At 52.1% G+C, this 27543-nt stretch overlaps 1 protein-coding gene and 1 non-coding gene across 2 annotated transcripts; both read left to right on the top strand.

Moving 5' to 3' along the window:
* The first annotated feature begins 5537 nt into the window (after window positions 1–5537).
* Window positions 5538–5672, top strand: LOC147215979 (small nucleolar RNA SNORA9). Its single transcript, XR_015109195.1, has one exon. It is a non-coding gene; the product is annotated as a small nucleolar RNA SNORA9 (small nucleolar RNA).
* A 2746-nt stretch (window positions 5673–8418) lies between these two features.
* On the top strand, window positions 8419–27086 carry myo1g (myosin IG). Its single transcript, XM_086177728.1, has 22 exons — window positions 8419–8779; window positions 9461–9669; window positions 10118–10211; window positions 10300–10465; window positions 10548–10601; window positions 10814–10909; window positions 10984–11100; window positions 11229–11435; window positions 11520–11665; window positions 11737–11851; window positions 12046–12216; window positions 12470–12540; window positions 15755–15829; window positions 15900–16032; window positions 16773–16939; window positions 17017–17224; window positions 17975–18198; window positions 18335–18479; window positions 20804–20908; window positions 21098–21211; window positions 22029–22186; window positions 26541–27086. Exons 1-22 carry the CDS (start codon window positions 8685–8687, stop codon window positions 26701–26703), a joined length of 3033 nt encoding a protein of 1010 aa, XP_086033854.1. The 5' UTR covers window positions 8419–8684; the 3' UTR covers window positions 26704–27086.
* Window positions 27087–27543: the final 457 nt, after the last annotated feature.

Here is a 27543-nt window from a genome sequence, read left to right as displayed (position 1 = left end):
GTCCACAAACATCTGACTCACCCTCAGCCGCCGCTGGAGACCAAGATCAAGTGACGGCGAACATCTGTCACCTCCAGCTCATCGCCACCCGCCGCCATGTTTGATGTGATAATCCCACATATCCCATAGTTTAATCTAGGGCGACACACACACACACACACACACACACACACACACATACACACACACACACACACAAACACACACACAATGAATGAGGAGGATGGCAAGGAACAGATAGCAGGTTGATGTGTGTGTGTGTGTGTTGCTTGTGTGTGTGTGTGTGTGTGTGTGTGTGTGTGTGTGTGTGTGTGTGTTGCTTGTGTGTGTGTGTGTGTGTGTGTGTGTGTGTGTGTGTGTGTGTGTGTGTGTGTGTGTGTGAGAGAACACAATGTTCCTGTAGGTTGAGGGAAACGAGGTTAGCAACTCGCTTGATTGACTGCCGCCCTTTATCTCCAGGAGAGGACACACATTCATTTCTGGTGTGTGAGTGTGTGTGTGTGTGTGTGTGTGTGTGTGTGTGTGTGTGTGTGTGCATAGTTCCGAAGAGCCCCAGTAAATCGAGGTCACACCACGTTGACATCATCTTCAGACCTGAAAAGTGAGAACTTCAACGCTCTGATTGGCTCTCCACACACACACACTCACACACACACACACACACACACACACACAAACACACACAGGTTCAACCAGCTAGCAAACATTATCGTCTTTAAACTGCTGGCTGCCAGACAGGGCAGCATAGGGGGCAGAAGATGCTCACAGATGGTCCTCCAAGGCTCTCTGAAGTTCTCTGACATCAGGTGAGATCTTCTGCTCAGGGCTGGGTGGAGGTGGAGGTGGAGGTGGAGGTGAAGGTGGAGGTGGAGGTGGAGGTGGAGGTGGAGGTGAAGGTGCAGGTGAAGGTGAAGGTGGAGGTGGAGGTGGAGGTGAAGGTGGAGGTGGAGGTGGAGGTGAAGGTGGAGGTGAAGGTGGAGGTGGAGGTGGAGGTGGAGGTGGAGGGGAAGGTGGAGGTGGAGGTGAAGGTGGAGGTGGAGGTGGAGGTGAAGGTGGAGGTGGAGGTGGAGGTGGTTCAGACCTGCAGCAGCTCCAGATAATGGACTTAGAGGTGGATCAGCCTTGGCCTTTTTTTCTCAATGAGAGCTCTAATCGCGGCAGAAGATTGGAGGAGGACGGGCCGGCCGCCATCTCATTCATTCCATGCGTGGGATCATGTGACCACTCCAGTTCCCCGTGAAGATCCTTCTACAGTTCTCCTGTAGACCATCAGGCGGGTTGAGAAAGACCTGCTGAAGAAACCTGGTCTGCAGGTGTGGACTTGAGGGCGCTTCCTGACAGCTTGTTTCCATGGTTACGGGCTACACAAACCAGCCTGCAAGAAGGTAAACCAGGAGGAACCTGAAGGAGCTTCATGTCTTCTGTTTTGTCTGAACTCGGGTCGGAGCAGGAGGTTAGTTCATACTGGAAACACTCATCATCAGGCTGAAGGTCAATCTGTGGTGGGTCAACTAGCTCTGGGTTAATCAATGGTTGGTCAGCCAATGGTAGGTCAACCAGCGGTTGGTCAATATGCTTTGGATCAACTAGCAGTCAGTCAACCATCCCGGATGTGGTCCCAAGAGCTGAGGCAGCAATGTGGTCATCACCAGATGACCAGCACTTGGAGTGTGACGCGGGTCATCTGACGTCCCAGGAGAACCGAACCTCACCCTGGGTCATGCTGGGGTTGGAGGTCCTGGTCATGTGATGGTGCCGCAGGAGCTCAAACTGTCCTCAGACCAGTGGAGACATCTGGAGGGATGTCCACCCAGACCTCCACCCCAACCCTGTTTCTAAGCGCTGTGTAAAAGGATTAACTCCACCAGAGGGGAAAACATCTCCGCAGCCGTGACCCTCTCCTTCGGTTCCACGTGATCTCCTGCAGCTCCGCAGCAGAACTGTTCTGGAGTTCCTCCACCCCCCGCCTCCACCTGCCTCCTCCAATCTTCTTCACAATTACTGCTTGTCTGACGGGCTGAGCTTCAGAACGGGGTCTTGGACCAGTTCCTGCTCCTGCACATTCTCCCATTTACAGTAAACAGGTTCTGGTCTGAGAACTAGGTTCACGTGAGCTGTCACAACATCAGGAACCTTCTCAGGAGACCGCTCCCATGGAGGCCCAGGGTACTGCTCAGTGTAAGCTGTAATCTGTAACGGTATGTTGGAGTTTCCATGTTCTCGTCATGTCTGAGTGGGGTTCCTCCGGGTTCTCCAGGTTCCTCCACCAGTCTGAACACATGCAGAATGAAGTTCAATGAAGACTAAATTCTGTGGATGTGCGAATGAGAGGGTCAGTAGTTCTATGTCTATATGACAAGAATGAGAGGGTCAGTAGTTCTATGTCTATATGACAAGAATGTGAGGGTCAGTAGTTGTATGTCTTATATGACAATGTGAGGGTCAGTAGTTGTATGTCTTATATGACAAGAATCTGAGGGTCAGTAGTTGTATGTCTTATATATGAACGAGAGGGTCAGTAGTTGTATGTCTTATATGACGGTGTGAGGGTCAGTAGTTGTATGCCTTATATGACATGAATGAGAGGGTCAGTAGTTGTATTTCTTGTATGTGAATGAGAGGGTCAGTAGTTGTATGTCTCTATGACAATGTGAGGGTCAGTAGTTGTATGCCTTATATGACGGTGTGAGGGTCAGTAGTTGTATGACTTTTCTGACAATGTGAGGGTCAGTAGTTGTATGTCTTATATATGAACGAGAGGGTCAGTAGTTGTATGTCTTATATGACGGTGTGAGGGTCAGTAGTTGTATGTCTTATATGACAAGAATCTGAGGGTCAGTAGTTGTATGTCTTATATGACATGAATGAGAGTCAGTAGTTGTATTTCTTGTATGTGAATGAGAGGGTCAGTAGTTGTATGTCTTTTATGACAATGAGAGGGTCAGTAATTGTAGCGCAGAAGTAAAGCTTATGAATGAATGAATGAACGTATTGTGTAATCCTTGCAAAGCCTTGAACGGGCTTGGCCTCCCTCCAGGTCAGACCGGCCTGGGAGGTTCTGAAGACATTCAGCACATTCCTCAACCCAGCCGTCACGCTGTGGTTCCAGCTGGAGGAACGTGCAGAAGGTGCACCTGCAGAAGGTCCCCGCCTCCAGCTGGGACAGGAAGCGGCGGTAGCTTGACACCCGCCGACTTCCTGCTTCACCGGTTGAGGGTTATTTCCCGCCACAGCTGCTGTTTGAGGAACGCCTCCTTGGAGATCTTCTCCAGGAGGAACATCACCGCTAGCATGGTGTGCCCCCTCCCCCCCCCCCCCCCCCCCCCCCCGCACAGGACGCTCAGAGATTAAGCTAATTTTAGCATCCCGATAGCAGACGAAAACACTGGCTGTTCCCTCCTCCTCCTGGTTCCCAGAAGGTGGTGTGACGTGAGAAGATCTGCACAGTCATGGACCTGAGTCATGGACAGAAGGATCTGCTCCACAAATAACCAGGATTTAAGCCTTCGATGGCGCCATCGGCTTTGAGGCCCGGAGGTGCTGCACCAGAGGTGAGGAGATCCTCCAGGAGGGGCCGAGGAGCTGAGTCAGAGTCCACGGGGAGAACATCCTGCTAAGATGCCGTCACGGCAGGATAACCTGGTCCTGAAGAACATCTGAGCTCACTGGTGGTGACATGTGACAGCTCCGTCCACCAGGGTTCAGCACCTCCTCTTCACAGCAGGAGGTCCAATTCTTTGTGGAGTCTCCATGTTCTCCCCGTGTCTGCGTGGGGTTCCTCCAGGGTTCCTCTAGGTTCCTCCCACAGCCCAAAAACACGACTCAACTAACTTGTGTGTGTGAACTTTTCTTCAGCGTCAGCAGATCTCCAGGCTTCAGTTCTACGTTCCCACCTCGCTGAAGAGAACCTCCTTCTGGTGTCACCTCGATCATCAGACCAGGGCAGACCAGAACCCCGGAGGAACCCTGAGTGTTTCCAAACTCTGGTCTTCTGGTGAACGTGGCGGACGCTGTGACTTGGAGGACAGCGTCGGAGAAGCCGGTGCAGGACCAGGACTTGAAGGTCTTCACAGAGGTCTTTCTGTCCACGAGGAACCAGGAACGCCTGGTCCTCTGGTGGGCCGGGTCAGGTGGAGGGGATTAGGAGCTCATTAGGAGCTCACCAGGATCCAGGAGAACCCGAGCAGATCACCCGGAAACAGAAGGTCCGCAGGTGTTCATCCTGGAGGAGCTAGCAAGGTTCTGGTTCTGGTTCCTCAGGTTCTTGGGTTCTCCAAGGCCGTGGTGCTCCTGCTCCTGCCAAGTCCAAGCTCCAACCTGACCCGACTATTTCTGACTTGGCTGGAGATGACCGCTGGATTAGTAATGAAATAATTGCTAGCGTGTGTGTGAGTGTGTGTGTGTGTGTGTGTGTGTGTGTGTGAGAAGGGGGATTACGTAACTGGAATTAGATGGAGCCGTTGGCATGTGAATGATGCTCTTTGTGTGAATGTGTGTGTGTGTTTAACTATGTTGTATCAGCTGATCTCACACACACACACACACACACACACACACACACACACACACACACACTCTCCTCATGTTCACCTCCAGGCTGAGGTGGAGGTGCTGCCACCTCCCTGATGTTCCTCACACACCTGCCGCCAGTGGGACTTCCTGTGAAGTGGAACCTTCTGAGGACCTCCTGGAGATCCGGAGAAGGTCCAAGCTGCAGCTCGGCCCGCGGAGCCGGTCAGCTGACGGCCGACACAAAGCGGGGATTCATGCGGCGCCGGCTGGCGGCGCCGAGCGGAGGAGGTTCTATGGAGGCTTTGTTGTCCCTCCAGGGGGAGGAGACGTGGAGCATCGGCACCATGGAGAACATCTGTCCACCCTGGAGGTGCAGGTCTGGGTGTCAGGAGGACCTTCACCTGGGGGGGCGGGGCTTAGACAGGTCAGCTGTCAATCATCCAACCTCTCCTTCACACCTGCAGACAACTAGGAGCCTTCAATGGACCTTTGGAGAGAGAAGATGGAGAAGATGGAGAGAACCCAGGAGGAGAACATGGGAAGAACATGCATAGAGAACATACATGGAGAACCTGCTCCACTGGTGGAGCTGGAAACCATCCAGGAAGTGGGACAACATTCACGCATCCCTGCTGATCATGTTCACACACACACACACACACACACATATTGGACCACGATCACGTGACAGGGCTGCCGTTTGTGCGCAGGCGCGTCTGTCTCTCGCGCGGCAGTACCGCCCCCTGCCGGCTGACGCTCTATAGCGGCGTCACGTGACGGCGTTACGTCACATCCGGGAGGTCGGGACTGCAGCTGCCGCTCGCGCGCCGCCGCCGACAGAACCGGGTCTTCAATCCGCCGTCATCCGGGCTCTTCTCCCGGTCCCGCCGGGAGCCCGGTCCGGTTCACGCCCGGGCGCGGGAGCCTGACGTCATCCTGCGGTTCCTCCGCGAGATCCCGGGTGCGAAAGGAGGATTCCAATGGCACGTGCGCCAGGTGAGTTTCGCTTCCGGTTCGGACCGAACGCGCAGACCTTCCAGCGAGACCCAACCTGCCGTGGTTCCGGTCTCTCCTGCGGGTTCTGCTAGATGGACCTGAGGCGGTTTGAGGCCCCGCCGTGGAACACACGCGGCGGGGTTATAGGTAACCCTCAGACAAACCCCCGGAGAACCCTGGAGAACCCAGGAGAACCCAACTTGCGTAGCACTAGATGATTGTGGATGCTAACTTGGTGATGTTCTCCAGGAACGAGAAGCTGATCTGGGGGGGTCGGACTGGACCGGACCGGACCGGCTGGATGAAGGTTCGAGGGTGTATCTTCTCCAGATGTTTCCATGGAACCCGATGGTTCGCTGATCTTCAGCCCGCAGGACCGAGGTGAGTCTCCTGCTAGGTGACCTTCTACCCTGGTGCCTCCTAGAATATGTAATAAATACAATAAAACTTTAATTCAAGGAAACTTGGTGTCTGTTTTTCGTTTGCTTTCACGTGGAAGTTGTGAGGGGGGTCGCTTAACCGATCAGCGGATGTGACGTCACTGCGCCTTCCTGCCGGGTGGGCAGTGAGTGGGACTGCAAAGACCCGGATGTGCGTCTTAATTCTCCGAAATGGAAAGTCTACTTTCGGGTTTCAAGCTCTCGGTATTTGTTGCGAGGTTCCGTGATGTTCGTCTAACAGGAAGCGGAAATGGCGTGGTTTCATCCGGTCGAGAGGAACGGGACTTTTTTTCGGAAGAATTTTGCAGAAAACGAGTGGAACTGTTCATTCTCAATAAGCAGAACCCCAAACGAGAAGATCGAGACTTCAGGCGGAGGTGGGATGAAGTCTTAACTTCTCTGCAAAGTTAGACAACTTCCTCCTCCTGGTTGTTTGGCGCCATCTAGCGGCGGAGGAGGGCAGGTCTCCTGGACAGGATGATCTCCGCTCCTCCTCCAGGAACCCAACTCGATGGAGAACCCAAAGTGTCCAGACATGTGAGTGGTTCTGCGTGTCCACATCTTCAGGCGTCTCCATAGCAAATCCACCTTCTCCATCTGACCCTGCTCTCTGGATCCACTCTCACCCCAACTAACTTCATGTCCTCTTTCACGACATCCACTGGTCCTCGAGACCTGTATCTGAGTACCTTCTCTCCATAATATTGATCTCTTCTCAGCACACTGTCTCCAAACCGTACAACATCATTGGTCACACCTTGGTCTTCTCCACCTTTCCTTTCTTTCTCACTTTTATCACAAAGTTCTATTGAAGCGTTTCTCCACCTGTTCCAACCTTCTTCAGTATGTTTCTTCTCTGAACTGTAGATGTCAAATGCTTAGAATCACCTCCCTGTGGCCTCACCGTTCCTCTCATTCCCATGTGTTCTGTCTTGCTGCAGCTAACCTTCATCCCTCCTTTCCAGACTATACCTCCATCTCTAGATGTTCCACCACCTGCTCTCACTACAGATCACTATGTCATCTCCAAACATCATGGTCCATGGAGATTCCTCTCTACCCCCATCTGTCAGCCTGTCCCTCAACACTGCAAACAAGAAAGGGTTCCGAGTTTTTCCCGGATGCAGTCCCACCTCCACCTTGACCTTCTCTGTCACACCTACAGCACACCCCACCTCTGTGTCACAGGTTGCATACATGTCCTGCACCAGTCTAGCACTTATCTGTCACTCCAGACTTCCTCATGCTCTAACATAGTTCCTCTCTTTGCTTTTTCTAGGTCTACAAAGACACATTTAAACTTCCTCTGACCCTTGTACTTCTCTACCAGCATTCTTAAAGCAAATACTTTCCCATGACTTTCTTGTATGGTTCCTCAACCGTTTCCCTTTAAAGTTACTGAAATTTTGCATTGTCCTTATCAAAATGGCCACCATCACACTTCTCCATTTCTCAGGCATCTTCTCACCCTAAGATCTTGTTGGATAATCTAGTCAGAAAGTCTACCGCTGCCTCTCTTAGACACTTCCATATCTCCACAGGTGCATCATCAGGACCAACTGCCTTTCCACTCCTCGTCCTCTTCAATGCTTTCCTCACTTCACTTTAATTAATCTCCACTACTTTGTGGTCTACAATAGTGACCCTTTGCACCTCATTCATCAGCTCTTCAAAGTACTCTTTCCATCTTCCCATGACTCTCCTGGCATCTGTCGATACATTTTCCTCTCATTTTAATCACTCGAGCCTGCTGTACCTCCTATCCATTTTGCTAACCTGTCCCGAGCATACAAGTCATCAAATGCCCTTTGTTTGGCCTTTGCTACCTCTACCCTTACCTTGCACTGCATCTCCTTCTACTCTCTTCTGCTCTCTTCAGTCCCCTAAGTGTCCCACTTCATCTTTGCTAACCTCTTTCTCTGTATATACTCCTTATTCCACCACCAAGGGAGTGAATAGTTGTATGTCTCTACATGATGCGTGAATGACAGAGTGGATGGTTTTGTTTCCCCTTGCGACCTTGACTGTATGTGAATGAACGATGAATGTATATGAATGAACGAACCCCAACTTCACTTCCTGGTTTTGAAAATAAGCTGATTGGAAGCGCTAATGAAACCTTTATTAGGGTTTGTTGTTTGTTAGACCAGTCTGAGCAGGGCTTTGTGGTTCAGTCCTGTAGGTGTGTAGACCAAAACATCTCACCTGGCCGTGACCAGAGCTGCTCCTGACATTCTTTCAGCTCTAACTGCAGTTATCAGAAGGTCCAGATGTTCCTCAGACATCCAAGCAATAAGAGGAAGCCTGAGCAGGAAGTCCGTGGTATATTCAAGGACTCTGTTGTAAGAGGAGGAGCATTGAGAAACACGGCTCTGGGGTTTCTGGAGAAGAGGCGGGTCGGTGAAGATGATTCTGTGCTTCTTCCTCTTCCTCTCTACACTTTGAAGCTCCTGGTTCTGCTCAGGGAGTCCCTGGTCCTGGTTCTCCCAAGGACTCGGGGCTTGGTTCTCCTCAGGACTTCCTGGTCCTGCTGCTCCGCAGGGCCCGGGTCCTGGTCTCCTTCCCTTCGGGTGTTTCTCTACTGGAGGGGAAATGAGAGGACCTGGCAAGAGGCTGAGAAGCAGGAAGTGGTGAAGATAACCCGCGAGCGTGACTTCTTAGCTCTGCCTCCAGGCTGACTTCATTCGCCCTTTCTTCCGGCTGCTCTGCCGATCTGCTCGGAGGAGAAGCTCAGAGATGGCGGAGCTGGAGGGCCTGGAGTTTGGGAAGTCCGACTTTGTGCTCCTGGACCAGGTGACCATGGAGCAGTTCATGGAGAACCTGAGGCTGAGGTAGGACACCGTGAGGGGAAGGATTTGTGAGGGGGCAGGAAAGCAAGGGACCTGCTTCTTGATGTAGGACTCAGCAAGGTGGTGGTTCCTGGAGAACCTCGGTGTTCAGTTTTCAGAGGGTTGTCTGTGTTTGTACTCTGATGATTGGTGGAATCAGCCGTCCGGGTGGAGGTGGTCATGGAACCTCCTTAGATGAGATGGTTTCCTCTGACCTCCAGGGGCTCCAGCTCTCGTCTTCTCACTGTAGAGGGAAAGTCCAGAGAGTGAACCCTTCTCTTTTCTTGACTTACATGGACAAATTCCATCCCTGACTGGGTCTCAGACCTGGACCTGGATCTGGATCTGGATCTTCAGCCCAGGTCCAGAACCTGGGCTTTGCAGAGCCACGCCTAGTTTCAGAGCACCGGTTGCCCAGAGAACCACAGCTGGCTTTCGTTTCCTGCTTTCAGATCACACTCTGTTGTGTCACTTCCTGTCTACGTCAGGTGGTTTGGGGGAGGGGGGGGGGGGGGTCAGGTCCACCTACGAAAGAGTGAAGAGCAGGAGGAAGGAGGTTCATGAGCCATGTTGTTTCATCCTGGTCCCTCAAAACCAGCTGTTTGTAGAATGGCCTTCACCTGGTTCCACCGGTGGGCGGTTTCTTCAGGTGGATTATTTATGAGTGCGTCCTTTCTGGTGCAGGTTTGAGAAGGGCCGTATCTACACCTACATCGGAGAGGTGGTGGTCTCCGTCAACCCGTACAGGCAGATGGACATCTATGGCCGGGACGCCATCGAGGCCTACCAGGGCCGCGAACTCTACGAGAACCCGCCTCACCTGTTCGCCGTGTCCGACGCCGCCTACAAAGCCATGAAGAGGCGGGCCAAGGACACCTGCATCGTCATCTCTGGTCCGTCCACCTCCACCTCCGCTAGAACCTAAATCTCCATCTTCCCCAGCAGACAACACCAGAATTTGGGTTTGATTGGAGGGTCTCCAGTCCATCCTGGACTCTGGGAGAACTTCCTGAGAACCCCTGAGGAGGGTTCCTCCGGGTGTTCCTCCAGAGGCCTCAATAACAACCGCCAACCATTTCCTGTCAAACGAAAGGTTGTAAGAATGGAGAAGATGTTCCACCGCAGAACCCTGCAGATGTATAAGATGCTCCAGTTGCCCCGATGTCATGGCTTTGGATGAAGAGCAGCAGCTCTTGGACTGAATGATGTAGTTGGGTTTCTGCAGAGGCAGGTGGCAAGAGGTTCCCGGGGTTCTTTTGGGCCTGCAGAGGTGGAGGGCAGGTGGAGGTCCTTACATCTCCACCCCCTCCTCACGTCTCCACCCTGTGTTTGGTGCCGTAGGTGAGAGCGGCGCCGGGAAGACGGAGGCCAGCAAGTTCATCATGCAGTACATCGCTGCCATCACCAACCCCACCCAGAGGAAGGAGGTGGAGAGGTGACAGGACCTTTCACCCGTTCATCCAAGTTGATGGAGAAGTTCACCCGACCGTCGCGGCTGACGTTCTCACCGTCTCACGAACCAGTGTGAAGAACATACTGCTGAAGTCCAACTGCGTGCTGGAGGCCTTCGGGAACGCCAAGACCAACCGTAACGACAACTCCAGCCGGTTCGGGAAGTACATGGACATCAACTTCAACTTCAACGGGGATCCCATGGGGGGCCACATCCACAACTACCTGCTGGAGAAGGTGAGTGCGTGCAGGGTCTGGCTCCTGGTCCATCTTCTGGTTTCGGGCTGCTGCCACCCTCATTTTCTCCTTCTGTCTGCAGTCCAGGGTCATCCAGCAGCAGGAAGGCGAGAGGAACTTCCACTCCTTTTACCAGGTTAGTCAGAAGCACAACATGGTGAGGAGATGAAGCATGGAGGTGGTGGGGTTCCAATGCCGGTTGGGAGAAGGTTCTCAGGTTGGGGTCTTCCCTGGACATCCATAGGGAATACTGGGGCGGGAGGGGATCAGGTAGGTCCACTGTGGCTTCGTCACGGGAGTACGCTCCATGCGAGCTTCTGAGATGGACCCCATGGTTGTGATCAACAGCTGCTGCGAGGAGGTTCTGGGGAGATGCTTCAGTCGCTCCACCTGGTCAACGACCCTGCGGCCTACACCTTCACCAGGGGGGGAGCCGAAGCTTCCGTGAGTTCACAGCTTCACCTTCAGAGCGCGCGGCATCTCCAGCCGGCTGCTTGACCTGCCTGGTGTCTCCTCAGACGTCCAACAACGACAGCAGGAACCATCGGGCGGTGCTGAGCGCCCTGGAGGTGATCGGCTTCTCCAAGGCGGAGATCAGCTCGGTGTACCAGGTCCTTGCCTCCATCCTGCTCCTGGTAGGTTTCCGGAAAGCTCCTCCGAAACACGAAGCCAACCCAACGCCTGTTTTGAGCTCCGCCTCGCATCCACCCGCCGGTTGGAGAATCTTGAGGCTCTGTGACCACCTCCACCGCCGTCCTTCCAGGGCAACGTTCAGTTCCAGAGTGACGGCGAGAGCATCCAGGTGGTGGACCTCCAAGGCGTGGAGCACATCGCCGAGTTGACGGGCACAGATCCTGAGGCTGTGGCCAAGACCCTGCTGTACCGCACCGTGGCCACCGGGGGCGGTGAGGTCATCCAGAAGGGCCACTCAGAAGAAGAGGCCTGCTGTGGGCGCGACGCCTTCGGGAAGGTAACTCATGCACCGGCTCGAGGGAGAAGATCCTTCCACCGACGGGTCCTGGAGTACTCAAGGTTCCTCCTCCTGTGTCCTCAGGCTCTCTACCAGAGGCTCTTCAGCTGGATCGTCGGACGCATCAACAACGTCATGGAGGTCCACGACTACAACCCGGTGCTACACGGGAAGAACACGGTCATCGGTGTGCTGGACATCTACGGCTTTGAGATCTTTGAGAACAACAGGTGGGTGACTCCAGATGGGTTCTTCCTGCTCCAAGAAGAACCCCGGCCAGATAACTCTCCTATCTCCACAGCTTTGAGCAGTTCTGCATCAACTACTGCAACGAGAAGCTCCAGCAGCTCTTCATCGAGCTCATCCTCCTGCAGGAGCAGAACGAGTACACTAGGGAGGGGGTGGAGTGGACGCATGTGAGTGGCACACACACACACACACACACACACACACACAGGTGGACAGAGGTTCTTCTGCAGCTCAGCACTGACCCTCCTGGTCCCTCCTGGAAGTCCCAGGAGTCCCAGAGAACACAAGGCTCTCCTTGAGGCATGATTCAGAGCTTCTCCTGCTTTCTGACCATCATCTGCTGGCATCTTCTGGCCCTCAGATCGACTACTTTAACAACAAGATCATCGTGGACCTGGTGGAGCAGCCGCACATGGGAATCATCTCCATCCTGGACGAAGCCTGTCTCACCGCCGGGCGAGTGACGGACATGGTCTGCCTGGAGAGCATGGACGCCAAACTGGCCCAGCATCCTCACTACACCTCCCGCAAGGTGAGGGCATCTTCACCCCCGTGGAGGACCTCTTCCTGACCTTCTTCTGACTGCAGCTCCTGGACCACACGGGTTCCTCCACAGCCGGAGCTTCCTAAAACGTCTGCTTCGGGAAGAGGATGAAGCCGTCCCCTTCACTCCTTCTTCACGCCACCAGGGGGCGGAGTTTACCCGGCGTGCTGTCTTCTCGTGCACGGTGCCGTGCACGTCAGGGCCTCATTCTGCTCTCCACGTTTCTTCTTCTCACCTGCAGCTCAGCCCTGCAGATAAATCCATGGACTTCCAGAAACACTTCCGCATCCGTCACTACGCCGGAGACGTCACGTGAGTCACTTTGTCAATTGACCCTTGACCCCCCCAGTGTTGTTATTATTATTATTATTATTACTACTATCATTATTATTATGGTTAAGGATGTTTTTTTCAAAATCAATATTATTGATTTTTTTTAATTATGATTGATATTGTAAAAGTTGTTTGTATTATCATTTTATTATTAATGCTGTCGTAGGAGCAGTAGTTGTTTTTGAGGTTGTTGAGTCGTAATTACAGCTGTATTTGTAGCTGTAGCTTTAGCTGTAGCATTAGTTTTAGCTTTAGTTGTTGCTGTATTTGTAGCTGTAGCTTTAGCTGTAGCATTAGTTTTAGCTTTAGTTGTAACTGTAGCTGTAACTGTAGTTGGAGCTATAGCTTTAGCTGTAGCATTAGTTTTAGCTTAGTTGTTGCTGTAGCTGTTACTATAGTTGTAGCTGTAGCTGTAGCTTTAGCTGTAGCATTAGTTTTAACTTTAGTTGTTGCTGTAACTGTAGTTTTAGTATGTCAACTGTTGCTGTAGCCTTAGTGGAGCTGCAGGTGTATTATAGCTTTGGTTTTAGCTTCAGCTGTAGCATAAGTTGCAGCTTTAGCTATAGTTGTGGCTGTACCTGTAGCTGTAGTTTTATCTTTAGCTATAGTTGTAGCCTACATGTAGTTGTAGATATAGCTGTGGCTGTACCGTTAGTTTTAGCTTTATTTGTAGGTGTAGGTGTAGGTGTAGTTGTCGCAGTAGCATTAGTTGTAGCTTTGGCTTTAGCTGTAGCTGTAGCCGTAGCTTTAGCTGTAGCATTAGTTTTAGCTTTAGTTGTTGCTGTGGCTGTAACTGTAGCTGTAGCTCTTGCTGTAGCCTTAGTGGAACTGCATGTGTATTATAGCTTTGGTTTTAGCTTCAGCTGTACTGTTAGTTGTAGCTTTACCTGTAGCTGTAGTTGTAGCTTTAGCTGTAGCTGTAGCCTTAGCGGAGCTACAGTTATATTATAGCTGTTGCTGTAGCCTTAGTGGAGCTGCAGGTGTATTATAGCTTTAGTTTTAGCTTCAGCTGTAGTGTAAGTTGTAGCTTTAGCTATAGCTGGAGCTGTAGCCTTAGCAGAGGTGCAGTTATATTATAGCTGTAGCTTCAGCTGTAGCATAAGTTGCAGCTTTAGCTTTAGGTATAGTTGTAGCTATACATGTAGTTGTAGGTATAGCTGTGGCTGTAGCGTTAGTTTTAGCTTTATTTGTAGGGGTAGGTGTCGTTGTAGCTGTAGCATTAGTTGTAGCTTTGGCTTTAGCTGTAGCTGTAGCTGTAGCTGTCATGGTGCTGCTCCCCCTGGGGGCTGCAGGACCAGGCTCGGGTCTCAGATTGTCTCCGAGGAACCCAAGGGAATAACTGGACTCACGAGGAACTGACCTCAATCTGCAGGGGGAAAGTACATTAGTATGTCAAGGAGAATGTGTGTGTGTGTGTGTGTGTGTGTGTGTGTGTGTGTGTGAGGGGGGGGGGAGCAGGGAGGGGGGGGCTGGAGGCAGCTGATGTGTTATTTTGGCCGTGTGATAAAGCTAGAAACCTGACCAACTGGAGTGAAGTTTACTGAGCCTCTTTGACCCTCACACATGCAGGACACCCACATACTGCTGGAAGTGAAAGTACACAGTGTTTTACTAAACTTAGAAGGAAGTACTGAGCAGGACTGCTCTGTGATGAGTATCACTTACTGGTACTCCTACACCCTCACTACATCTTCCTACTCTCTTTCTATTGCTTCCCACACCCTTCCTACACCCCTTACACCCTTCGTACTGCCTCCACCAGCCGTCCTACAACCTTCCCATGCCATTCCTGCACCCCCTGCACACCCTGAACCCCCTACACTCCTCCTACACAGCTTCTGGACTTCTACTCCTACCTTTATATTGTATCCTATACCCTTCCTGCACCCCCTAAAACCCCCATACCGTCCTTACACCCTCCTTACAACCCCTAAACCTTGTCTACTGTCTCCTACACCATTTCTACTTCCTCGTAACCTTCCCTACAGCCCCCTTAAGGCCCCTACCCCTTCCTACAACTCCTACAACATTTCTACTGCCTCCTACAACCTTCCTGAAGCTCCAACGACCCTTCTACCTCCTTCTATAGTATGTCTGCTGCCTCCTACATCCCTTTTCCACTCCTACATCCTGGGGGTCTCCAACCCCCCAAAAGCCCCTATACCCTTCGTACAACCCCTACAGCCTTTCTGCACCTTCTAGATCCTTTCTACTTTTTCTTACATCCCCATACCCCCTTTCTACTGCCTCCTTCCCCCTTCCTACAACTTCATACCCCCTTTCTACTGCCTCCTTCCCCCTTCCTACAACTTCATACCCCCTTTCTACTGCCTCCTTCACCCTTCCTACAACTTCATACCCCTTTCTACTGCCTCCTTCACCCTTCCTACAACTTCATACCCCCTTTCTACTGCCTCCTACACCCTTCCTACAACTTCATGCCCTTTTCTACTGCCTCCTTCACCCTTCCTACAACTTCATACCCCCTTTCTACTGCCTCCTTCACCCTTCCTACAACTTCATACCCCCTTTCTACTGCCTCCTTCACCCTTCCTACAACTTCATACCCCCTTTCTACTGCCTCCTACACCCTTCCTACAACCCCATACCCCCTTTCTACTGCCTCCTTCACCCCTTCTACATTCCTACACCCCTTTAAGCCCCAGCAGCCTTCCTACACCACCCTAATTCCCCTTTTTGTCCCTGCTCATCTGATTCATTTCTGTCTCCCTCTAAATATATCCTTGTCCCTTCTGCCCCCCCAGAGCTTTCAGAGGCTCTGACCTACTTCACTCCTCCCTCCTCCTCACATTTTTCTTCTCCTTCTGTCCTCCAACCTTTACCTGTCGACCGTGTCTAAATTCCCAGAGGTGTTTCTGACCTCAAATGCAGCACTTCCTGTAGCCGCATCCTGAAATACCCTCACCCTCCTCTGGCGGGTCAGGTGGTTCTGGCTCCGCCTCCTTTATGGAGGGGGCGGAGCCTCGATGGCCCCAGATGTCAGAGGTGATGCCTCCACCCTGCAGCCCAGTGTTTATGTAAACAAGCCCTGACAACCAGTGGTGACCCCCCCCACCCGTTGCCATGGCAACACCAGAGGAGCAGACAGACCTCTTCATTCTCGCTTCCTCTTTGCTTTGAGCATCATTTCCTGGAACATCACTCACCCCGCCTCTTCATTGCCCCACCACAGATACTCGGTGGAGGGTTTCCTGGAGAAGAACAAGGACCTGCTGTTCCAGGACTTCAAGCGTCTGATGTTCAACAGGTGACCGACGCCGTCACCCGTCTCCTTCCACCTTCTCGGCCCCTTCGCTCACTTGGTTCCTCTTCCTCAGCGCCAACCCCGTCCTGGAGGAGATGTGGCCAGATGGTCGGCTGAGCATCACCGAGGTCACCAAGAGGCCCCAGACCGCCGCCACGCTCTTCAAGAACTCCATCATCGCCCTGGTGGAGAAGCTGAGCTCCAAGGTCAGCAGGTGTCATCATCAACTTACAAACCACTGTCTGTAATAACACTAATAATATTGAACATCCAGGAGATGCTTGTCCATGCAAACGGAGTGTGTGTGTGTGTGTTAAGGGGTGTGTGTGTGTGGATCCCTGGGGGGCAGGTCCATCACGGTGTGTGATTAAATGTGACTCAGTGTGTGTTTGTAGTGTCCGTCTGACTTGTTTGTCCTCGTCTCCTGGGCTGGAGGTGGGGGCAACAAGGGGAGTAGAAGGTCCATCTCCTGGCTTCACTCCGCCCCCTCCGGTCATTGGGAGTGCACGTGCCTCCAGGGCCGTGCACGAGCACCTGGTTCCTCTCCGCTCCTGGTGAGATCATGCACGTGACCAGAGGCGGACATGTTCTCCTCACGTGCAGAGATGTTCAGACAAATACCTTCCACCTAGAACCAAATACCAGTCGGTGTCTGGGTTTGAGAAGGTTCTGGGGCTTCCAGGTCCAGGTTCTGCTCCAAGTCAAGGTCCAGGACGGCCCCTTTGACACCCCCACCTCCCGTTCGTCCTCTTCGGACCAGGTGCATCATCTCCTCAGACGTGGTTCCTGCTGAGTGGAACTGTGTTCTTCTGGTCTGAACCAGGAACGGGTTGGAGAACATCTGTTTGGAGAAGGGTGGTTCTCAAGGTTCTTCTGGATGTGCAGTGTTGATGTCATGTGAGATCCAGGAAGTGACAACCTCGGCGGTGTGACCTCCGTCTTGCAGGAGCCGTACTACGTGAGATGCATCAAGCCCAACGACATGAAGTCCCCCATACTGTTCGACCAGGCTCGCTGCCAACACCAGGTGGCCTACCTGGGCCTGCTGGAGAACGTGATGGTTCGGCGGGCGGGCTTCGCCTACAGGCAGCCGTACGCTCGCTTCCTGCAGCGGTGAGACTCGGCGGCGGTGGAAAGATGGACGCCGTCAGATCAGGTCAAAGAGGAACCCGTTTGTCGTCCTCCTGCAGGTACAAGATGACCTGCGAGTACACCTGGCCCAACCACCTGAAGGGCTCGGACCAGGAGGCCGTCAAGGACCTGATCGACCAGCACGGTTTCCAGGACGACGTGGCGTACGGCCACACCAAGCTGTTCGTCCGCACGCCGAGGACCCTCTTCACCTTGGAGCAGGAGAGGGCAGCTCTCATCCCCATCCTGGTCCTGTTCCTGCAGAAGGTCATCGCCGGCTCTTTCAGGGGGTTGGGGGCAGAATTTGGGGGTTCGGCGATTCCAAAACTCACCTGAGTCAGAACATGAAGACTTAGAGAAGGTCTGCAGACCCTCCAACAGCCATGGCTGCTCCACCCAGGGTTCCTGCAGGAACCTCCTTGGAGGCTCCAGAGCTGTGCTTGAGATGATCCTTTAGATACAGCCCAGGGACAAATCTTCTTCTCTGGAGTCCAGCACCTTGTTCTTGATTGGAACCAGGCCTCCACCTCTGAGCAACTCCACCAGAGGCTCAGAGGGTGGCGATGTGGGCCAGACACCCCAGGAATGGCCCTGCAGACCTCTGTAGACTATCCTGGAGGAGAGGTGAGGTGGGGTTGTATTTCCAAAATGTACCGCTAGATGTCACCAGACCTACCACGCTGGTCCATGAATGGATCTGAGTGATTGAAGGTGGCGATTTGCGTCTGGAGAACAAGTTTGGAGACTTTCTCCTCCAGCCTCTCTGGCACCTCCACTGGTGTCTGACTGAAGTCCATCTGGGAGGTTACTCGTCTCCTCCCAGAAGAACCAGGATAGTTAGTCAGATCCAGAGCGCAGTGACGTCACGGACCCTGACCCACTTTGGAGTCTGCAGAGAACTTCAGTTGTCTAAATGGAGCAGGGGTTTGTGGGACGCTCTCTCCATCTGGCCTGTAGGTCTCCACCCTCACCTTCTCGCTCTGAGCCATCACTCAGGGGTCTTGTTCTGCCCGACAGGTGTGGCGCGGCGCTCTGGGCCGGATGAGGTGCCGGCGCATGAAGGCCATCTACACCATCATGGGCTACTACAAGCGCTACAAGGTCAAGGCCCACTTCTGGGCGGTGGAGAGGACCTTCTCCAACGTACGAACCATGGCGGACTACGGGAAGAGCTTGGAGTGGCCGCGGCCTCCCGCTGCCCTGACCCAGTTTCACAGCATCACCCTCACGCTACACCGCAGGTTGGTGCCAGAAATAGTATAGATCCTGGAGCCAACCATCTCTGATATTAGAAGCAGGGATTCATGAGCAGCACCTTCTCAGGTTCCACATCTTTCCAGCAGGGGTCTATTTATGTTCCTCTCTCCTCGCCATCAGGTGGTGGGCACGCCAGATCGTGAAGAACATCCCGCCGTCTGCCATGCTGGAAGTCAGGTCCAAGGTGGCGGCTCTGACGGTCCTGGGCGGGCAGAGGAAGGACTGGGGCCTGAGGAGAACCTGGGAGATGGACTACCTGGCCAATGTGAGAACATCATCTGCACAGCCAATCATCTTCCTCCGTCTGACCCTTTTCCTCTGCATCCTCTTCTCTGACACCATCTTACTTCCTGTGACCTCTCCCTCCATCCATAAACTTCCATCTCTGGTCTTCCTCTAGACCTCCTGCCAGGCAGTTCCAACCTCAGCAGCCTTTTACCCAGATCTTCACCATCCCCCTTCCGTCCAAGTCCAAACCAGTTCAGTCTGACTTTATCTCCAGAACATCTAGCATGTGCTGTCCTTCTGATGGACTCATTCCTGATCCTTCCACATCGTCATCTCTGCTGCCTTCACCTGCTTCCTGTCTTCTCCTCAGTGTATCTAAACCAGAAAACATGGCTGCTCTCATCTCCCGTCTTCTTCACCTGTTCCTTTACTTCTGAACTGTTGAGCCGAGGTACTGAATATCCTCCACCTTCTTCATATCTACTCACTGTTCCCCTTGGGTTCCTCTCATTCACACACATGTATTCTGTCGTCATTCCAACATCATTCCTCTCCTTTCCAGAGCATTCCGCCACCTCACTAGGTTCTCCTCCACTTGTTCCCTGCGCTCAATACAGATCACAAACATCAAGGTCCATGAAGATTCCTGTCTCATCTGTCAGCTTGTCCATCAGGCTTCTGAGATGATCCTGATGTTGTCCCCCCTCCACCTTGAACTTCTCTGTCACACCTCACCACTGTCTCACAGCTGGCATACATGTCCTGCGCCAATCTAACATACCGTAATTTCCGGACGATAAGATGAGATGAGAACAACTTTATTCATCCCGAAGGAAATTGTTGTGCCAGAGTTTCAAGTAAAAACATAACAGTAATAGACAATAGTGGAAAGGAGGAAGAATAAGAAATATAATGAAATATAAATTGTCTTAGCTGTTAGCAGTAATAAGCCGCGACTCTTCACATAAACAACAATGCGGCTAATATATGGACTTTGGGTGGGGGACGCTAACAAGCTTCACGCCGCTAAAACATTTATCCTCATCACATCGAAGCGATGAAATGACCGGGAAATTCTGAGTCCGTTCAACTCCGACACCGAAGAAGACGACTTTGACGGTTTTAGTGCGCAGGAGGAAGACCGAGATAGCGGTCGGCTAGCCGGTGCGGCTTATATTGAGGTGCGCCCAATAGTCCGCAAATTACGGTACTTCTCTGCTACTCCGGACATCCCTTTTTGTTCACCTATAGTTCCTTCTTTGGCACCCGGTTGTATGCTTTTCACATCATCAGCTCTTTCATGGCGACATGGAACGTTCTCTTGATATTAGAAACCTATGGAAACCCCTCCTCCTCTTTGACACTCGTGCTCGGGACCTCCTCGCTATCAGATGGTCTGCAGCCGGACGTGTGCGTTCACTTCGCTGGGGAAATCCATTTTGTTGAGGATGGGGGTGGGGAAGGGGGATGAATGTCTGCGGGTCATGTGACCACTTCACAGCCAGTGTGACTAAAGATGGATGGTGCTGAGGAACACAGGCGCCCTTTAATGAATCCGCCCTCAGTCCGTTGAGGAGCTAATCTGAGGTTGCTTGGTGGCCGGAGGCCCTGGTTGGGCGGGGGTGGGGAGCGTGACTGCCGCTCACTTCTGAGTTCCTTCTTCATTAGCCCCAGTGGCCCGTGACTCCGGCTCCTCCAGGGCACCGGCCTCACGTGAGCCTGGTTAAGTCCAGAGGTCCCATGGAGCAGCAGGTCACGCAGTCCGAGCTGGATTTAGCTCCAGAGGGCCGGAGAGGTCCATCCCCGCCCCCCATTCAACATGTGCTCCTTGGTGGGAACCGCTACGAGTACATCCCTCGATCTTTGGTGCAGAAACCTCCCGTCCAGCAGAAGGAGTAGGAAAGTAAACAGAATCCTCAGTCCGGTGACCTGAATCAGATGTTGAAAGTAGGTCAACAAACTGAGGGCAGTAGAACATCTGAGATGTTCTGGGTTGTCATGTTGGAGAACTTCTCCTGACTGACTCTGAGCTGAGATGTCAGGCTTCAGATGGTACTTCATCTGTTGAGCTGCCCTGGCAAGGGTGGAGTTGATGGAGGCAATGTTTCACAAAGTGATCATGCGCTTCTTCAACCAGGTAGAACCCAAACAGACAGAACCTGAGCTCACCAAATTTCAGATACTTTGATTTGACCTAAAAGAAATCCAGATAATTTGGAGCCTCTGCGACGGACATCTCCTTGTAGTCCAGAGTTCCTCATCCAGGAGGCTCTTCTGGTTCCGGGGTTCTCGTCGATCTCGGTGGAACCCTGATCCTCACCAGCTCCTGCTCCGGCGCTCACCACTCTGATTGTTCTCCAGGAGCGAGACTGTCCCCAGACCAGCTCCATCTTCAGCAGGATAGCCAAAGAGTTGAGGAGCAAAGACCAGTTCAGTCAAGTCCTGTTCTCCGCCTTTTGTCGAAAGGTACTACACCACCCCTCACACACAAAGACACACACATTTACTCTTTCACACTGTATCTCTGACCCTTTTGGACCACCAGGTGAGAAGATCAAGGCCAACTTGTGTGTCCTGGGGTCATTTTTAGATCTTTGTAAGCAGGATCCTCAATGGTGGTTCTGTGATAACGGAGAACATTCCCTCTTCCCTCAGGTGAACAGGTTCAACAGAAGCACTGATCGTAGTCTCCTGGTCACCGACAAGTTCTTCTACAAGTTGGACCCCAAGAAACAGTTCAAGGTTCTGAAGAAGGTTCCCTTAGATGAAGTGAGTACTGACACCCTGAATCGGGTGGTGTTGGGGATGGGGGTTGGGGTGGTACCTCATGACAACACTGCTGCCTCTGGTGTTTGTTCAGGACAAATAGAACCAGCAGCACCAGCAAGAACCGGGGTTCTCTTCCACACCGGAGGTCTCGTAGAGGGTATTGTAGTTGGTGCTGCTCGGTAGAGGAGTTTAAGGCCCATGTCAGGCAGCTGGTTGTTGTGAAACCTTCATGGGTTCTACTGGCTGGTTCTGAGTGTCCGTGGAGGTGTTCTGCCTTCAGCAAGGTTCTCTTTGGCCCTCCACCTCAGGAGGAGAACCCAGCAGAACCTGAGTTTAGATTTTCGCTGACGGATGGAGCAATGAGTCTGCGGATGGACACCTGGGTCACCTGGTTCTGTGGCAGACCTCGAGGTGGCTCAGTTCCTACCTGGAACCAGAACCGGGACCCAGCCGAAACTGGCTCAACGAGTCACCCGGCCATGGGGCTCCTGAGGTCGGAGGTCAAGGGGTCATGAGACTCCGACTTCAGACGCCGTCTGTCTAACCAGATCTCCCTCTGGAGAACCTCCCAGTCACGGTGGTCCCCAATGCAACACCAGACACTGCACCAACGAAGAGGGTCCAAAACAAGTTTACTTATGGTCCAGCAGCAGATGAACAGTTACTTGAAAACAGCTGAGGGCAGGAACGGAAGCCCGGATAGATGTGAGCACCCAGAAGTGGACGGACAGCTCGTCACTGTGGTGTGGAGGAGTGAGTCAATCGGTTGAGTCTTCACCGATTGCTGCTAACCCTAACAGGACCTGTATCTCCACAGCTGAGAGGGCTGAGTGTGACCGCAGGCCCGGACCAGATGGTGGCGCTGCACACGTCCTCGCAGGAGGACCTCCTGCTGTGCCTGCAGCCGGGGCAGCTGCACCCGGACCAGGACCGGGTGGGAGAGCTGCTGGGAGTCCTGCTGGACCACTTCACACGGTCAGTGGTCAAGAACCTTCTCTGCTCTGGGACGGTGGGGTTGCATTCTGAGTACTGTGTACTATGTTTGGCATACGGTGTACTGCATCATGTGTTCTGTGTACTTTGTATGATGTACTGCCTACTTTGTATTGAGTCCTGAGAACTTCCCTGACCTCAGATGGTCAGCGTGCAGATGTCGTAGTATAAGTACTTCCCACTGAGCGCCCGCTGCTCAAAGTACTAATCTCCCAAATCCTGCGTGACGTAAAGCGAGCAAATATGCAAATACAAGCTCCACTAGGAGATGGAGGTGGGTTGGGGCAAAGATGAAGTATCATGTACGCAGAAATACTTTTGCGACCCCCACAGTGCTACAGTACTGCGTTCTCCATAAAACAGTACTTGCGCACCTCTGGCCTTCCAACGTGGACATCATGTGAGGTGTAGTAGCCTACTAGGCTGAGGCACTTGCAGTACAAGTTCCTGGCTCTCCTGGAGGAGTGTCTCTGGCCTTCACCCATTGGAGAAGCTTCATGTCTCTGGACATCAGCTTGATGCCTCCAATAGCAGGAGGCCTATCTCATAGGAGGAGGAGAAGCTGCAGCTTGTGTAGGTCACTTGTGTAGGTTCCAGAGCCTCTCTGCATGTGACCTCCTCAGGTTCCAGAGGTTCCTCCTCCCTGCAAAGCATGTTCCTGCTCTTCCCCGTGCTCAAGTCTTCTCGTGTGGATGTTCTGGGGAGGGTGTGTGTCACCAACATGCATGGAGCAGCTGCTCGGGGAGTCATGGAGGTCCATCTCCTGCCTTTGTGCCTCCATCTGGGCTGGGGGGTGGAGGTCGTGACCCCTGCTCATCAAGGGGAGGGGCTCAGACAAGCATCTGTGGAGGTGTGTGTGTGTGTGTGTGTGTGTGTGTGTGTGTGTGTGTGTGTGTGTGTGTGTGTGTGTGTGTGTGTGTGTGTGTAAATTAGGTCCCAGAAGATGACAGTCACGTGCCACCATTGAGGTCCGTGATTGGACGGCAACTCTGTCAAAGGACTGATTGTTCCGCCGGAGGTCCGTGTGTTTACAAGGGTGGAGGTGCAGGTTCTGCAGGCCAGAACCAGCCCAGAATTTTGGATCCAGTGTGAAGGATGGAGAAGATGGGCTGTCAAGTCCCAACACATCTCATCTTCTGGATTCCTCCACCCACGTCCTCCACCCCCTTCACCTGGGTCTCAGCTGTCAGGATGAGCCAAGTACATCAGGGTCTCCATGGGAGGGGCCAGACTTGTACACCATCTGCCAGGACAGCTGGGGGTGGTTGGAGGCCGCAGGGGGGCACAGAGTGAGCCTGCTCTCCGTCAGGGGGAGGTTGGGGGTTGAACTCAAACTGTTTAACTAGTCCTGTGTTAAACCTGGTTTGGTAGTTACTTGTAGTTACTTGTTACTTGTTATGACTAGCGTATTACACAGGAATAAGCGAAGGGAGCGGGTTGATTGCTCCGATGTTAGATCGAGTTTATAACTTGCTTGTTACTTGTTATAACTAGTGTATTACACAGGAATAAGCGAAGGGAGCGGGTTGATTGCTCCTGTGTTAGATCTAGTTTATAACTTACTTGTTTGAAGTAGCTTAATACTCATCATAGCTCGTCTATTACTTACTACTTATAACTCGCTTATTACTTTCTTGTTTTAACTATTACACAGGAGTCAAAAATTGTGGTTTGATAATTCCTGAGCTCCAACTAGTTTGTTACTTATGTATTATACCTAGTTAGTTACATGGTTATTACCACTAATCTACCACAGGACCAATCTAAGGCAGTGTTTTGATTATTCCTGTGCTATCGCTAGGTTGTTACTTACTTGTTGTGACTTGTTCATTACTTACTCGTTATAACTAGTTTAGTGCTTACTTGCAAAAACTACTAAATTATTTACTTGTTTAAGCTACTTAAGTGCTTGTAATAACTAGTTTATACCTCCTTGTTAAAACTATTTTAGTACTTGCCATAACTAGTGAATCACGTGCTTGTTGAAACTAGTGTAGTTTTAAGTAATAAGTAGCTTTTTACTTACTTGTTATAACTAGTTAGTTACATATTTATTCTGACTAGTATCACACGGGGCCCGTCAAAGGCACCAGTTTGATTATTCTTGTTATAACTAGTTATTACATAGGAATAATCAAATGCGTCTCATTATTCCTAGGCTATAGCTAGGTCATTACTAACTTGTTATGACTAGTTCATTACTTATACATTTACACTAGTTTAGTACTTTTTATAACTAGTAATTATAACAACAACTGTTTTACACAGTCATATTCAAACCAAGGTGTTCGATTATTCTTGTGCTACAACCAATTTTCTACTTACTTGTCACAGCTAGTTTAGTGCTTACTTGCTAGAACTAGTTTATCACTAGTTAAACATCACACAGGTGAGCGTTGACTGACAGGTGGTGACACATGAATTCCTCCGCTGTGGAGATGAACCGCTTTTCTGGGGATTATTTAATCTGTAATCTAATCTGTGAATTTTGATCCCCCCCCTGCATTCATAGAAACATTCTAGGTCACCACACACACACACACACACACACACACACACACACACACACACAGAGTGAGGAGTTCACATCAGAACTTCATTGAGGTCTTGTGATGTGCTTCTAATGACCAAACAGGAACCCTATGGAGCCGTGACGTCCAATCAGATCAAAGAACCCCCCCTTGATGTCAGTGACGGGTCAGTGTTCTTTCATCTGATTGGACGTCATCGCCTCACGTGCGTCCCGTTACCACGGCGGCGGCTGGAACTGGGCCTCCATTGAAAATGAACTTTTTTAGGTCAGATGTTACCCTGGTCCTAAAATAGCCCCCCCGCCCCCGCAGGTCTTCTCGTCCTGGTTCCGATCTGATTCTAAAACATCAGGCGGCGATAATGGACGGTTACCGTGGCAACGGCTCTTTACCCCAGGTGGCGGGCGGCGTCTGCTCGCTCTGACCTACTTCCTGCCCCCCCGTGATGTCACGTGAATGGCTGATTCCCGTCGGCCAATCACGTGAGGGGACGCAATAATTCTCCCTCTGTCTAAAAACAGCCTCCAAATCCATTTCCCTGGCGTGGCGGCGCCGGCGCAACATCTCAAACATCACTGCACTCTTTGTGCTCCTCACCAGCTGGATGGGGTTCTTCACGTCATGAAGATGTGTCTCTCTCTCTCACACACACACACATACACACACTATGGTTCCATGAGGGGTTCTAGCAGGAGAACCGTGATGCAACCTCAGAACCGTCTGTGGTCCGACATCTCCATCTTCAGACCCAGGCGTAGCAGGCATCTGATGTGGCTTCCTGTCACGTGACCCGTGTGGAGGCATGATGGTGGTGATGGAGTCTGGGTGGTGGTGGTGGAGCCGCAGGTCCGACCTCTGGTCTGCTCTGGAGGTCTGAAGACCTCCAACGCTCTTCATGGAGATGTTTCTCCTGGTTGGGTGGAGGTTGGATCACAGGGAGCTTCTTCATTTCTCCCTCAAAGGGCAAAGTGTCCTTCTGCCGCCCAGGGCGGTGGGCCTACGGTTACCATAGCAACCAAGAAAGGGGGGGTTGGAAGAGGATGTGTGTGTGTGTGTGTGTGTGTGTGTGTGTGTGTGTGTGTGTGTGTGTGTGTTAAATCTGGGCGGGGCTTAAAGTCCCAAACAGACCCCCCCCCCCGACAGCTGTCGTGGAGCAGGTTCTTCTGACAGGTTCTGCAAGAGTCTGGTTTCAGCAGATCAGGATCCACCCCTGGAGGTCAGCGGGTGCGGAGCAGGACAGCTGCTTCTGGGGTTCTTCAGGCTGAAGTTCTTGGAGAACCAACTGCCTAGAGGAACCCGTTGGAGGACCGATGTTCATCCTGAGGGGGAGGTCGTTGCCGGGCGGGACTGAGAACCAGGGCCAGATCTGCTGCCACAAATAGACCTCTGGGTAGCAGCCTCTGCATCTGCTCCAGAACCTTCTCAAGTGTCAAGATCAGGGAGTCCAGGAACAGCAGAGAACCCATGAGGTCCAGATGAGAGCCAGGGAGGTCCAGAAGGACATTTTAGACTCAGTTGTTGACTTTATGTTCTGTATGGTTCCATCCTGAGGTTCTGTTGAAGGGTCTGGTCTGGAGATGGATGAACATCTAGATCTCCTCTGGTCTTCTCCAGAGCAGGAACCTATAGACTGCCGTGAGGGACCTCCCAGGAAGCTGATGGGAGATGTAGTCTTTGTTTGTCCAAACATTTTGTAGTCCTATCCGCCCGCTCCTGTTGTGTCCACAGACCTTCTGCTCCTCTGCTGGACCTCTTACAGCTGCTGTCTCAGAAGGTTAAGGAGCAGGTGTGTCTTCTCCCCGCAGCGTGAGGAGAGCCGAGCTCTCGGTGAAGGTCTGCTGCCCGGCGCTGCAGCTCCACATGCAGGGGAAGCCCCGGCGCGTGAGGGTGGAGGTCCGAGAAGGTCAGGTCCGGCCGGACTTCAAGAAGAGCCGGGACGGCTTCACCCTGCTGGTCCCGGCCAACTGAGGACGCCAAAGATCTGGATCTGCAGGGAAGGTTCCTCCTCAGGAGGTCGAGGAAACCAATCCCTCAGCCGTGACGTGGCGCTCGTGAGATGTTTCTCCTGTCCAGGATGGAGCTCTGAGGTACAGGCTCCCGAGCTCCTCCAGCTTCTGCACAGGAAGTGCCGGTCCATCGAAGCGTCTGCTAACAAGCAGCTAATCCCCAGGCTGGAGGCACTTCCTGTCCAGGCCCAGATCTTCTGACGGCTGGTCCACACGCCAATGGCTTATTGATGGACTTTAAATGACTTATCATGAGTTCTTACCGCGTATGTATGATTATTAACATGTTATTAATGGGTTACTACAGTTATTACAACATAATAAATCTGATTTCATAAAATCTAACATTCTATTTTGAAAGGTCGCAGCCTTTTAAGTGAGATGTTTGGATGATGATGGTTGTGAGATCTTCTCTGGTGATGGATGGTCTTCACCTCCAGCCCCTGGTGTCCTCCATCTTTGTTATTGCTTTCCACTTCCTGTCCCAGATAAACCCACAAGGTTAACCCTTCCAAACCAGCCATTTCCTGTCTCACACACACACACACACACACACACACACATTCCCAGATTTGTTTACTGATGGACCAGACCGACATCCGTCCTGGATTACGCCGCAGGCTCCTGCGTCGCCGCGGCGACCAGCGTGCATCCGCCTCCTCAGGTGGATTAGCGGCCCCAGGGGTCGGAGAGGATTTACCACAATGTGTGTTTCTGCCTCTAATTACAGAAAAGCAGGAGGTTCTCCAGGGTTCTGGAGGAGGTCACATGGGGGCCGGATTACAGAACCGCTAAGGGGGTC

The sequence above is a fragment of the Fistularia commersonii genome, chromosome 30, assembly GCF_037954325.1.
Source record: "Fistularia commersonii isolate RoL2024-O1a breed Wild chromosome 30, RoL_Fcom_v1.0, whole genome shotgun sequence".
In the NCBI taxonomy this organism is placed as follows: domain Eukaryota; kingdom Metazoa; phylum Chordata; class Actinopteri; order Syngnathiformes; family Fistulariidae; genus Fistularia; species Fistularia commersonii.
Note: the sequence above shows the minus strand (reverse complement) of the source record. Positions and strands in the feature narration are given on the sequence as shown.